This window comes from Scheffersomyces amazonensis, assembly GCF_036850825.1.
Source record: "Scheffersomyces amazonensis strain UFMG-HMD-26.3 chromosome Unknown RJT21scaffold_8, whole genome shotgun sequence".
NCBI lineage: Eukaryota > Fungi > Ascomycota > Pichiomycetes > Serinales > Debaryomycetaceae > Scheffersomyces > Scheffersomyces amazonensis.
In genome coordinates this window covers 183535-198788 of record NW_027042748.1, presented here as the reverse complement: position 1 = coordinate 198788, position 15254 = coordinate 183535, and the positions used below count along the sequence as shown (strand labels likewise).

The window sequence follows — 15254 nt, the reverse complement described above, 5'->3', positions numbered from 1 at the left end:
GAAACGGGAGACAAATAATGTGGGAATAATGATCACCGATACTGATTTGTAGCAGCCACACGGGTGAATTATGTCCTTGTAGGAGAGTAGAAAATTTAATAATGTTGCAGTAATTACGAACTTCTATTGTCTTAAATCGTAATAATGCAACACGCACGAGTAGTTACACATTAGTACTTAGTAGTAGTCTTGTCAATGTAGTAGCCCTAGAAGGAATAGTAATTACTAATTTCTACTAATTAATAATAAATATATGGTAGCAATTAGTCGCAGCTATTATTAGTATTAAATCTACGCATTATATGTCATTCAAATACAAGCCCAGAATACTGAGTCGTCGTATATTATTATTGAGGGGTCATGATTCGAGTGTGTTAAAATCAAACCATGAATGCAAAATATTTTTGAAACCATATGTAAAAAAGAAATAGAAAAGATTAAAAAAGGGGGTGTAAAACATTAATAATTAGTAATAATTGTTTATCACTAAAAGAATTGAAGATCGATAATGAAATAAATAATTAAGTTTAGATATTAATCAGGAATTAATAAGTGAATGATAATAAATAAATAAATAATAATGACCATGATATGTTATGGAATGCGATCTGAATGGAAGGATGGAATTGATTAAATGAAGAAATCATTGATTAAAAAATTACTAGTGCTTATCATTTCACTAGCTTTACCAGTAAATACTGAATGTTTATTCAATATTTTAAAAATATCTTCATTTTGTTGATCCATCATGAGAAATTGTTGTTGATTAGTGGATAAAGAATTTACCGCTCTTGCATTGTTAGCTGATTGACCATTCTTAGAAAAATCATTCAAAGCTAAATTCAAGTTATTATGATTTTGTCTCCAATGGAAACTCATCTTGTTTGAAGTCAATGTAGGAGTAGATAAAGGTGATTCATTATCATTAGTTGTAGCTTCCACTGTAGATTGTAAATCTTGTGAAGCAGGAACAAGTTGTTTTGGTTCCGGCTTATCTGTAGGAGAAATATACTCATCATCATCAACATAATAGTATTCCTTTGTAGAAGAATTATTATTGATTGGAACTGTTGGCTCAACAGCTTTTTCAACATTTTGATCATAAGAAAAGTACTCTTCAAAAGAATCAAATTTCTTCTGTAATCTTTGTTGTTGCTGTTTCTTAGAAGGACCAGAAAAGTTAACAGTTCTAAAGAATGGAACCTCACTTTGAATTGGTGTAGATGGAGCAGTAGTAGTAGCAGGAGTTAATGGAGATGCAATCATAACTGATGAACCAGTTATAGATGTAATACTATCATTATGAGCTTGAATTGAATGATGAGATGCATGAGAATGATGATGGGAGTATTGGTGAGCCTCAACTTGCAGTTGCTTAATTTGTTGAGTAGATGCAGAAACACTAGGTCTATTTAAAAATGCAAAGGAAGAATTGGAATATATTTCAATTGGACTCCTTTTGACGGAGGAACAATATTGTCTAATATTGTCATGCAAAATTTTAGTAAAATTAACTTGAGGAATGTTTTCCTGACTTTGAATATGATCATTATCTTCATAATCTTCCTCATCGTCCTCATCTTCATATTCTTCACCATCATCCATAGGATCTTCAGGAGACGATACCACATAATCAGAATCCAAATCTAAATCCAACAAGAAATCATTATTTATATTAGTCAAACTTAACAATTTCTCAACTGGATCAATCTTGTCATCTTGAGGTTGTTGACGCTGAATTGGTTCAGTTATCATCAATTTTCTTTTCTTGGTGTTATCATTGTCAATATAATTGCCCTCATTTTCGGTATTCTGTATGGTTCTTTTTTTGCCATATTCTATATTTGCGTTAGTTATGGTGTTAATTGAATTGGATTGTTGTGGTAAAGTATCCCTAACTTTAGCTGTCAAGGTACGAACACGATTAGACTTACGTATAGAACCCATTATAGACTGTTGATAGTAAGGTTGGAAAAATTTTAATATAATTAATAACTAAGGATTCCTTATGTATATATAGCTTTTGTTTATAGGTGAAAAAAAATTTTCCTTACGTAAAAATTTTTTTTTGTGTTATTAATATTTTTTGTTGTTTGTTATTAAGAAACTCTAAATGGCTGAAAAAAACAATTTGAATTTGAATGAAAATAATTAAATTTAAATTAGATTATTTTGCTTACCTCCTTTACTTTTAAAGACTCTAAATATGGGGTTTCAATGATTATATTGTAGATTCAATAGTATGTTATGATATGCTTTTTATAAATTAGCAGTAATATGTTATTACACAAAAGATAATTGATTCTAGCAATAATAAATAGCAATAATGAGGAGGTTCAACGTGTAGATTTGCTCAATACTCTTAATATCCAGTATGAAGATAGAATTGACCAAGTTACAACCAACGAAATTGGTACGTTTGTATTACACTATGAAGTACAATAAATGATATGTGATTCTATACAGAAAAGTATAGTATGTTATGTTATATTATAGTACGTTATATGATAGTATCCTATACTATAGTATACAGTGATATGATATGAATGTTATATATTATATATTACGTTATTCAATAATAGTCCCAGACTTTCTATGCAAACGTAATAAATTATATGAATATGAGTTAATTAGAAATTAATAATTTAAATACAAGAAAACTAAATTACGTATTATACTAAATTCTACTTTATGGAGATCTGGAATTACTTATATATTCTCAATCTGAAAATGGAAGTTTGAAAGTGACAGGCATAAAGTGTGATATCAATATATTTTGATATCTTGGACTTTGTATGTAAGTATGCACATATGTACGTATTCTTTTTCATTTCCCTTTTCCAAATGGAAAAATAGCTGCATGCATAGATAAATCCATATAAATCCATACCCGAAACCAAACTTAGGAGGGGGGAAAACAAATAAATGAAGAATAAAAAATAAAAAATAAAAAATAATTAGGAACAATAAAAAATAATAGAGACAAAAAATAATTCTGGCGTGTGCAGGTGCATGAACAGAAAAAAAGAAAACAAATTCTTGTTACTTTTCTTTTGTTCTTCCTCTTTTTGTTTTATATTTGGCATTACTTAACAGGAAAAAAGGAAATGTGCCTTGTTGTCTCACTATTCATTAAAAGTTACGATTTCCTATATATTCCATGCTGGCATTACGAAACAATAGTTCCTTAGTTCTAGTAATATGACAACGGCTAACAATAAAGTGAATGTAGATAATATTATATTATCTCAGTCAGCAGACCGTCCAGTAAGAATCTCCAACTTTTCAATTAGACTGTGTCTTATGTCCGGTCGGGTCTGAGTGTATCATTAACAAAGTCTTATCTTGTGTGGAGAAATGGTCGTCATAATCATCTAGCAAACCAATTGATAATCAATATAATTATTGAGCAACTTTTAGAGTCCAATGGTGTTATCGTGCAAAAATGTTACCAGCAAGATGATCTATAGCACTGTTCGTACTTTTCATTGGAAAAGTGGAGATTTTAAAAATAATATTATTTGTTCTTTCTTTTCTCATAAATTTATTTTAACTTATGGTTGTCTTGATATTTCCTTCTGTTGTACGTTACTATCTCAAGAAAAAGGTCATTAGCTTAATCTAGATTGATCATGACCAGCAGCCACTCACATACACCTTAATTTGAGTTTGACAAGACTTTTTTTAATTCACTTACATATAAACTACTACCTAAAATTGTAGATCTTATTGTCGCAAACGCAAAAGGTTAAGTAACATTATCCCTTAGTATTATAGAGCTGTGTAAACTTGCAATTCAAATCAATACTACATAATAAGAATCATCACCTGATTTGTATGTATACCACTAACTATCTTCTGAAACTAATTAAAAGAGTTATAAATAAAATTTAATTCGTGACTTAATTAATAAAGCTTGAATCTTGATAGATTCTATATCAGTAAAAGCCAAGAATTAACCAATCCAATTTAAATATACGAATAGTAAGAAGAAATCGGCTAATTAAGAATGAAAATACTTAAATTGAAAAAGGAAAGAAAGAAAGAAAGACATAAAACGAGCAATAAATGATACATGAGACATGAGTAATTCTTGGAAGCATAAACTTAATGAAGCCGAATATTCTACCCTTCCGTAAAGTTACATAGAGCTGATGTTAGTTAAATCAACAAATCAACCATTAATAGCTGATAGTATCATATTTATACGTCAAAGCATGCATACGTTGACATGTCAAATGCTTGTTGTGTCAAGTATGTATGTCAACCTTCACAGAAATTAGTTTGACTGGTTGAAATAAGCATCATTTCTATACATATTAGCATCATCAATAACTTGAAGGTGATTAAAATTCTTACATCATAGAATTTTATATGCGAGAAAAAAGAAATTGTAATATGAAGTTCTCTTATTTGCCTGCAAGCTTACGTTTTTTCGCTTATAGGCTCTAGTAAACTTATGATGATGCTGAAGACAGCATTATGCAAGAGTAAATGTCAGTAAGATTTATGGATTGAATGATTATGTTATTGTATTCATAAAGATAGTTCCGCATAAGCATTTATCGAAATGGTGCAACAATATTTACTTGTCATAATATTGCTGTTGCTACAATACTGCAGGATTGTTATAATAATGTATGACAAGATCATGGATATCTGTGTCTCATTACGGAACCAGATCTATCGGAGATGTTCTAGTGCCAAAGAAGGTCAAGATTCTAAACTTAGAATATATAGCTTAATAGAGTAATTTATTGGCATCAATAATAGAGTTTTAGTTTAAAATATCAAAAAGTTTGATAATTGCATGATAATTCTCCTCTTACACTATACATTTGGATGAAGTAAGATTTAATGGTGGATTGCTAACGCTTAAAGTTGAGAATTTAACTCAAACACTGATTGAATTCAGAGTCGTAAAACAATGCAGATTATGAGCCTGACTCAAATTGGTCGGTATGTATCCCTATTAAAATCACGCTAGCTTAATATAGTACACGACAAAGCAATATAACTTCTCAAGGAGTCAAATGGGTAGCATCAGATTTGTGAATAACTTCTATGGATATCATTTAATGTTGCTTAATTTGTTTACAACTACACAAAAGAAAGTCCGCAAAATGCAGATAATGCTCCATCAACAGCAGGTGTAAATTACCCTAAGAAAACCTTCATATGTTAATTTTATGTAGGCCAATTCAGGTAAATTCATGATCTATTCTCCCTAATTTCTCCCCTTTGTTGTTTCATTTAGTTGTGATCTTTGTTTTCGCAATAATTGTAGATAAAGTACCACAAGTTTTAAATATTCAGTTGCACCTGATCACCTCAAAAAACCATCTGCGTAACATAAATTACTTATAAATTTCTTTTTTTATTTTGTATGTCTCCTGTACATTTTTGCCAAATATATGCGCAAATCAAAAAGCTTAAATTTATTCTATGCACAGCTCAAGACCAAGTCTATATAAACCTTGTTAGTATACTGTACATTAAGTAGAGTCTCCTAGGACACAACAACCATAGGCTCTAATACAAAAAACATGTACCAGACATTGAATCCATACTTTAATCAGCTGATGTATTATGCTCCAATTATGAAAATTTTAATCCCCTAACCCCCCTTTGTGCTGTATCTATAAGAAATTTTTGCTAATCATATTTTCGCAAATACTTTCACCAATCGAGGGGGTAGGGAGTATAATCAAATTCAGCCGATATCACAACACATTGAGATATTTGATTGAGTTCTCTCACTTTCAATTCTTATAGCTTTGGCTCTTTTAATGACAGACCATAAAATCTAGCATTGTGATGATTTCTGTAACCTTCAACTAAAATTTTACCCCCAAAAGCATTATCATCAAGTGGTTCTCAAACTTTTTGCATACAATTTGCGCTTTTAATGGAAAGTGCTCAGTTCAGCTCTCCGCTTTTCTCAATAAAGTATGGTATATATCTATCTCAAAAAGACAATTAAGGTGAACACCCTCCACATTTCATTATGAGGGCACCTTTTTACATGGTCACCACCGTAATCCGTAAATGTAATAATTTACAAGTTTGGCGAGCCCCATGGCGGTCACCAGTCCCGTCTCTCCCCACATTTCAAATATTACTTGCTTTCCATATAATCCTCTCTTTTTTTTAAAGTAAGAGTCTTGCTTATTTCATTACTTCGTAACCATTAATTACGAAATATTCTTAGTAGATTGTGAATCTTTCTATTATCAGCTAACTTCATTCCTTGATTTCTCTCTTAAGCAAAGGTTTAGATTCCTGCTGAGAACACACTAAAAATATTAATATTATTATTTACAGCAAGATAAATTCTTAGGGCGTATTACATGAAGAGGGTTTTGAGCGTTTTAGAGTCTCACATAACAAATGACACTCTTCTGCTAAGAATTACTAATGTTATGAGCTTACTTATAAGTAAAATAGTCCCACCATTGTAGGTCAGACATCAAGCGATTGCTACTGCGCGCTAGGCAAAATTGCCTTGTACATTTAATATCAGCTTTGTTTTTATTTTGCTATTCAATAACCTTGTGTAATTACATAATTAGCAATCAGATGTTAGATACATAGATTTGAAGTTCATTAATTACCCCCTAAACGCAATTCAATTATCTTCAAAGCATTCTTCAATGTTTATATGCACATATAGATAAGCAAAGAAAAACTGCGTACAAATGGTCTAATTGAACAATTGCTTAATAAAGTTTGCATGTTTAAGTTAGACAAAAGAAGATACTACTTTATTACACTCTCTTAAATGAAACAATTTTCTTGGGTTAGAGATATATGCTTACACGTGCAGATAACGATTCGCAATGTTAATATTGCTCTTTTGTTTTCGTGTAGATCTCAATTTGCAATTATATTGCAATAATCTTGGATGAGACTTTGGCCGCTACTGATAGGCATAGTCTCTCGAATGGCAGTAAACCCCGAGATTGCTAATCAAAGATCTGTATAATTATTTTAATTAATTGGAATTAGCAATAAATTTTACAAACTACAAATATTATAATTATTCATCTAAAGAATTATTATTTTATTTGTCATTATTTTTCCATAAATATTTTTTCAAGAAAATGGTTAGGTCTATAAAGCGACTCCATCATCATCATCGTCGTCATCAATTGCCTCTTTTAGGATAGAAAAGAGGAGAGAAGAACTAATGTGTTATTGCCATTCTTTTCTTTGCTGCACATAATGAACAATGATCATTTGGTGGGATAGCTGTTCTAAATGTTCCCCCCTCCCCTTCTCACAGTAATTCAAAAAAAAGTTAGTGACATAACTTCCTGAGGGAGACTTTGCTTGAAGGAGACACAGGAAAATCCAAATTGGAGGATTCAGAGTATACTTCTTTAGAGGGGTAGAGGGGGGATATTCAATTACACCAATTATCTATTCTTATTCCCATAATAGGACGACGGGGTTCATTAGATATTCATTTCTTTTTCAAATGTGCATGATTATATCTATACTTTAATTATATTAAACTTCTCTTCAATTTCTTTTGACGCCTATGAATTATGGAGCCGATTATTATTTTACAAACTCTAATTTCAGATTACATTTAAAGTAAGGACATTTATTTTTATTTTCTCTCGTGTAGTTAGAAGCTTCTATATACCATTGTCGACAGCAATATGCTCTTATTTAATGAAACACATGAATGGAAAAATGATTTTAGAATACGAAAGATCAATAGATCCTGATTCTGAATAATAATATTCATAATAAGCAATAGCTATAAAATACTATTGTTAAAATCTTAATTCAGAGTTCATAATAATTAATATTTTTAAAGGCATTGTGCTTATTTTTATCACTAAGTGGGCGGCCTAGCTACTATATGTATGTATAGTGTATTTACAAGTGTTATAGGAGAGACATTCAGAGCTAATTCATCACAAACAATTATGTGCAAGTGAACAGGAAGTACGTACAAATTTGTGCATACTGTATGTATGGAGATAGGAGAAGTAATTATAGTTGGCTTGGATTGGAATAGAAGGTTAGATCTTGCACAACGGTTCAATATCATGCTGTACGACTATACTTTACCATATGAATTAATGGAACGACCATCTTACAAGGTAAACGAATAAGTTTTCTCGTTCGGGGATTTACACTTACAATTGGCAAGTTATTCATGGATTTTTGCTTTCCATGCTTATCTTTGACAATGGTACAGTCTAGATTGAGCTTCAAAGACGATCATCAATGCTTTAGACGACGATTTATCAATGCACTAAGAAGGAATTTGCAATTATTTTCTTAACAAAAATACATGTGTATGTTATACATTGCAATGCCTAAAATATGTACTATGCAGATACATTATAGATTTGTCTGAATTGTGCTGGTAAATCCACGATTTCAAATAAAATAATGTCTTTTAGATATGAATTTCAATTAAAGACCATACTTTCAGAGAGGCGGACAAACAATCTTTTTCTTAATTGTATTATGTTCTATTATATTTTTATATTGTACCCCCTTTTTGCCTTTGTGGTTACCAAAATTAACTGCTCTGAGCTTTGTGATCAAAAATGAAATTCTGTACTGCACATAGTATTTCACAATCTTGATTATTATTTGTGATATTTAAGTAATATATTCTACTACAGTTACGAGTAGTAACAGTTAATGGAATTGGTAGTTTAACAACTCCGCAAAAAGTTTGTATGAAAAATCAATACAAGAAATTTCAAGCACGAATGTAAATAGAAATATAAAAATATTGCGTATAGACTAATTATTGTCACAAGGACCCCTATCCCATTAGTTGCAACTAAACACATGCAATGAGAAGTAGACTTTTCCTTTCCTTTCATTTCGATAATCATCTGTGATCTTTTTATCCCATTTAATAAGTTCACAATTGTGCCCTTCATGTTGCTGGGATGTATTCCTCTTCTTGAGTCTTGTTTTTAAGATATCTTGTGCTGTTCTTAAGATATCTCATTAGTTGATTCTTCTCTGCACTACCATATTTTCGTTCTTTGTTGATTATTTTTTTATTCTTATTTTTTGTGCTTACTCTTGGATCTTCTTCCAGCTTTACTCATTTGGTCTCAAACCAAATTTCTTTTTAATTTATAATTTTTTTAATTTATTTTTTGTTCAACTTGTAAATCATTTTTCCTTGAATATTGTTCGCCCCTTTTAATACTTCATTGTTAGTATTCTTTAAAATTTCTTTTTATCGTCTTCTTTATGTAGGTCACTTTACTAGAAGCTCGAGAAGCCCGAAGTGCATATGAATGGATTGTTAGGAGTTTGGAACACCCCTCTCTCCTTACTCCAGAATAATATCACTCTTTCCTAGTATACTTGGGCTAAATATAGAAAAATCGCATAGCATAGCTTGAAATCTTGGAAGACATTACCTTTTTAAAGTTAGGCAATCAGATACATTTAGATTTGAAATAATAATGACAAGCAGTCGTGTATAGAGAAAAAGAAATTCATAATAGAACTTTAGCGTTTACTCTTTGAAGTGGCAATTTCAAATGCAAGATTCAAACATGCAATAGAAAAAAATGTTCATATCAATTCGACTAATGATGTTTATGTACCTGTATGAACATCAAAGAATAAAATAAACCTGTGCATATTCCCATAAAGCTATCTCTTTAAATTTGTTCACTGCAAAGAAGCTTAACCGATTTTGGTCATAATAACCACTCTCTATAATACAAATCGGGATTAAGGCCACTTTTCAATATGTCTCGGAAGAATGCAATGGTTAAGATACTACAATTTATTTTGATTCTCAAATGCCAGTGATGATCATGGCTTGTGTTCGATAACTGTCAAGTATACACCTGTACCATGTGTATGCTTATTGAAAGATACGAACACTTCAAAGTGAATATTAACAGTTAAATATTTGAATCGTAAAAGGCCAAGGAAAAGTAATTGCAATTGATGACCATTCCGAGTTAATAATCGTAATTGTTAGCTGACTAAGATAAGAGGGGTGAGTTGTGCTGTCGACGATTAGTTTTAAAACCTCAACACAATGGTTCTGAATCATACAAGCTATTACGAAAAATGGTCAATTGTCCGTTCTTATTAGCTCTATCAATGATATAGGCATGTATCTGATATGATCTTTGCTGACAGTTAACCTTTATACGTTACACAATGTTTTTGTACGGATTGATTAGAATAGTATTATAGGTTGATGCCCCGTAAAATTCATTTTTGATACAATTTTTGAGGCCCTACCTTGCGGATATATCAAGAGTGGGAATCTTGTGGTCTCCGCTTATTCTTGTTCTCACTGTGAGCTAATAAGCAGAAATTTAACTTACTGCAAAGCGAAAAAAAATACTGTAAAAAGAAATTCAAGATTTGAAAATAATTATTTACAAAGTACTGCACCAAAGAAATGACATACATCCGAACTTTTTGACCATTTTGTACCTCCACCAAATCATAGATAAGCTTTTAAAGTTTGATCAATTGACTAAAAATTGACGCTTATATGTTATCGATAATAATAATAAAGAGATAGCGATATTTCGATTCACAGCATGCACTTGTGCTTAACAATTCCGAACTATTGTTTGTGAATTTCCAAGTACTTTGCATTTTGCTTTACAATATTGATTTTAGTGCAAAGTGCATGGAATGTCTATGGTTTGTTCTGTACAATTAAGAGTTTATAAGCTTTTGGACTAAAACTTTTCCTTGTGAAATAAGCTCTTAAGGTTTTACTGATTGAGAAAAATAACTCGGGTATCAACTTTTAATTGTTTCCGATATGAGGCGTATTAGTACAGAGTAAGGAATTGTATTAATGAATCGGTTTGCAAAGCACATATTAGAGGAACTCCGAGTTTAATCCAAGATAGCGCAATTCATATGTGTAGGCAGCTTGTTTAGTGGAGTTATTAATTTCAGGAACAATCATCCAAGAATAATCGGCTTTATAAGGCCCAAAGGAAGTTGGCATAAGTACGAGATTGAATGTTTAAGAGCATGAGCCAGCAGTAGACCGGGGAATACTGACATTATCGACGAGCATAATTTTGCATAACCTCTTAATATCGTTATCATTAAGTGTAGTATGATATTTGACAATATACAAAAAAGAAATCAGTATTGGCCGATTATGAAGGTAAAACTTCAAATTACGTCACACTTCCTGAGCGAGATTTGCCGATTTTATTTGAGAAATATGATAAGGATAATCGTGATTTTCTCTGTTCTAGAACTGTGCATTATCAGTATGAAGATTGCTTTCATTAAAATATCAGCCAAAGAAGTTTATGCGTTAGTTCTCCGATATAAGGGATGTAGAGCTTCCCTTTAGGAAACTAACAACGACTGATATCTTGAGTTTAGCCTTAAACAATGGCGGCCCCCGTATTCCTCGGTCCCCGTTGCCAGGTAGCCCATGATTGTTAAATTATTCTATACTGCAAATGCACACCTCTTAAATTAATAGAGTACATGGTTCATACTCTTTGTTTCATGAAATGACTGCAACTCTTTTCCTGTAAACACTTTAACCATGAAATTGCGCTGTATCGGGATTTCTGAATTTAGGAGTTCCCCTATCTAACAAGCCTTCAGCCCGGGATTGCGCTTTATTTAATTTGATTCCATAGTTATTGCATAGTGATTTATGTTAATTTACTTCGTTAACAGGCTGAATGAATGCAAAATTTTGCATGGAACTGGGCGTAAATTATCCTTTTGACATAAAATTTTCAATGCATTCGACGGTCATTATTATGTTTTCTTTTGCTAATCGATGTATCAAGCACCAGCAAAGCAAAGCTTATTTTGCATATCGTAAAGTAACAATGCTTAAATTCCATTAGTGAATTATGTACTTGAGCCCTAATTGAAAATTGCAAATGTGCTCCAGATTATGCCCGTTACACAAAATAAAAATATGAGAAGTTGAGAAAATTTCAAAATAGGAAAGAAAATTTTTCAAAGACATAGCTTCTTTACTATGATAGATCCAAGTCATTACTTTACTCATAAAGTTTGAGATCTTAGTAAACGGTAAGTAATACTAATGGAATACTTTTAGTATCCAATCATTATCACTTTATTATTAATATGATTATAACGAGCCCTGGAGGCTCTACTTTATATAAACCCAGCTCTTCGATAATTTTTGTTTCATGAGAAGAATTGTTAAGATAGATGATTAATTAAATACTTAGTGATAATGATAGGGGACTAATTTGTGTTTGTTATACAATGAAATATGTTATACTAACTAATTACAGGTAATTTTCTTTTATTTTTCTATATATGTAGAAACTTAATTAGCTTGACTTTCTAAAGCGGCTTTTATAACACCTATTACGGCACTGCTTTGAATCTTTTCGTTACCTCCTTTGGAAATACCATACTCTATATCACTTAAACCTTTATAGATATCAATCCTAGTTTTACTCTTTAATTCATATCGATTCAAGATTTCAATAAAACCAGAAATTAGATCGATTAAGGCTAAACCCTTAACTTGTTTATATTTATTGATTGTTTCATAAGCTGTAGTCCAATCTTCTCTTAAGATTGAATCCAACACAGTTTCAATGTCTTGAGGATGAGGTGCTCCTACACACTCATATATCATATCTTCTGTAATTTCTTCTTGTTCAGTAGTTGCAGCTTTACATGCTTGTAGTACATTTAAAGCTCGTCTCATATCACCTTTACTTAATTTTAACAATGCTGATTCTGCCACTGGAGCAATCTTTAAATTTTCTTTAATAATGACACTAGAAATTCTATCTCTAATAGCTTCTTCACTTATTGGATTAAATCTAAATCTAGTACATCTTGAAAGTAAAGCAGGATTTAATTTATGAGCATAATTAGCTAATATACAAAATCTAGTATTCTTAGTATATTTTTCAATAATTCTTCTTAATGAATTTTGAGCTACAGCTGTCATAGCATCAGCTTCATCTAATATAATTAATTTAAATCCTTTACTAAAAATTTGCATAGTAGATGCAAAATTCTTAATTTGATTACGTACAACATCAATCCCTCTATCATCAGATGCATTTAATTCTAATACCATATTTTTATAATTTATTCCATAAATTTCTTTAGCCAATGCTATAATAGTTGAAGTCTTACCAGTTCCAGGAGGTCCATAGAATAATAAATGAGGTAATCTACCTTCATGAACAAATTTCTTAACAGTATCCACTATATCTTGTTGTCCAAACACTTCATCTAATGAATCAGGACGATATTTTTCAACCCTATATATTGGTTAGTATTCCATAAAATATACGAAAAACTCTAAAGAAAAAAAAGAACATTGTATTTCACATACCATGGAAGATTCTCGCTATTCTTATCTGTAGTCATAGTCAATGCGAGTTCTATATGCTAAACTTAAAACTCTGCTTCATCAGCTATAGGTTCAGGGACGCGTTAGATATTTCTGAAAATTACGATCTGCCATAGTATAAATTGCTTAGGGGCTCTCTTACACCCATGCCGCAGTATATAATTCGTTCTTAGTACATTTGCCTATATACACTAAATCTATAAGTATACCACCATAGTAATGATCAATCCTAACATTACAAAAGTCCAGTTTATTATAAGGGAAGAGGATGCATTCTCAATTTCAGGAACAGCACCCATATAATTACAAGTTGGATATTGAGTATTACCATTAGTCCAATAATAAGATAAGGCAATTGAATCATTTCTAGTAGGACATATAAAACCGAAATCAGCAGGACAATCTCGAGCAATGGCTTGACACATATCAATACAAGGTAATACTTCAAAGTATGGTAATTTTGGTTGAATCACATTGTTTATGAAATCATTTCTAGATTCATTAACTTCTCTATATAAATATCCCGTCATATTTCTTGTAGAACATCGAGGAATCGATATTGAACATAACCAATCCTTATAACTTGAAGAACAATTTTGACATGAAGTTATAGGTGAAAAAACAGCATTTTCAGTGGTATTACATGCAATTTGTTGTAGAGCATTAGTGAAATTAACGAACAAATTAGATGTATAATTATCAAAAGTAGCGGCAAGTTCTTCCTTAGAAACTCCTGGCATCTCAGGAACTGCATAAGCTACTTTATCACAAAAGTCTAAATCAAATATAACCGAACAAGCATCGGAATCTAACGTTTCGAATTCAAATTGTTGATAAACGGCTCCACCTAAAGCTTCTGAATTATCAGTTAGACCAAAATCATATACAAGATATCCAATATAACTAGTACCTTGTTTTAAACCATCAACATAAAATTGTTGTTCAAGATTATTATTACCTGATCGGAAAGTATATGATGTATTTACTGTAATATTAGTTAATTGAGGTCCACTTCTAATTGCACAAGCACTTTGATTTAAATTATTAAAATAATTCTTATACTCATAATCATATATATATAAATTGAATGCTTCATTTTCAATTCCTAATGATTGATTAGGATTAAATCCTGGAATAAATGATAAGTTACCAGTAACTATTAATGCCGATTGATCATCAGTATCCAATACATTTGCAAAACTTCTGGAATCCCATTGATAAACCAAATTATCTTGAGATACACCAATTTGATAATTCCAATAGGCAGTACTATTGACATGATCAGGTGAATAAATTGCAATATATAAAGTAGGATCAGGATCTAACAGAGTTTGATTCTGTAAGAACTCTCCCAAGGCTTGAAAGTACCCAAATTGGAAACTAGTCTGATGAGTATTTTCATCCACCACTTGATTCAATAGATTAGAATTAAATGAATAGAATACTTGTAAATTGTCTTCTGCACTTAAATTAGGAGGTTGTAAACAGATATTCCCTGAAACAAAGATTAAGTATTCATAATATTCTCCGATAGTACCGGTTGTATTCACCAGAAATGAATAGAATTGGACCTGGTTAGGATGAATTATACTATAGATGGGTTGGAAATCAGTCAATGCTGCCACAGGTCCCACTTGTGCAGTTTTATCTGGGTCCTGGAAATTAATCTGATGATTATCTCGTTGATACTGAAGGTATTCATCTGCATCCTCTCGTCTATTATTGTATGGTTTGAATGCTAAAGTGGCGGTTATAAAATAGGTTATCGCTAGTATGCAGTAATTAGCAACTCTCATAGTAATATAGTAGTAATAGTAATAGTAGTGGTCGGCTCAATATAGTGATCTAGATACAATTTGTTAATTCACTTGTTGCATAACTCAGCCTA

At 31.3% G+C, this 15254-nt stretch overlaps 3 protein-coding genes across 3 annotated transcripts; all 3 read right to left on the bottom strand. All coding sequences in view use genetic code 12, as the record gives it.

The window, feature by feature from the left end:
• Positions 1–630: 630 nt before the first annotated feature.
• Positions 631–1947, bottom strand: RJT21DRAFT_116309 (uncharacterized protein; the record flags this gene model as incomplete). The annotated part of the gene is made up of 1 exon (XM_064880416.1): positions 631–1947. One exon carries the CDS (start codon positions 1945–1947, stop codon positions 631–633), a length of 1317 nt encoding a protein of 438 aa, XP_064735917.1.
• Positions 1948–12231: 10284 nt separating this feature from the next.
• RFC3 (replication factor C subunit 3) lies at positions 12232–13510 on the bottom strand. Its single transcript, XM_064885072.1, has 2 exons — positions 13349–13510; positions 12232–13274 (listed from the first exon to the last, which is right to left on the bottom strand). Exons 1-2 carry the CDS (start codon positions 13381–13383, stop codon positions 12317–12319), a joined length of 993 nt encoding a protein of 330 aa, XP_064735916.1. The 5' UTR covers positions 13384–13510; the 3' UTR covers positions 12232–12316.
• Positions 13185–15238, bottom strand: MID1 (Mid1p). The gene is made up of 2 exons (XM_064882632.1): positions 13349–15238; positions 13185–13274 (listed from the first exon to the last, which is right to left on the bottom strand). Exon 1 carries the CDS (start codon positions 15160–15162, stop codon positions 13564–13566), a length of 1599 nt encoding a protein of 532 aa, XP_064735915.1. The 5' UTR covers positions 15163–15238; the 3' UTR covers positions 13185–13274; positions 13349–13563.
• Between the last annotated feature and the right edge of the window lie 16 nt (positions 15239–15254).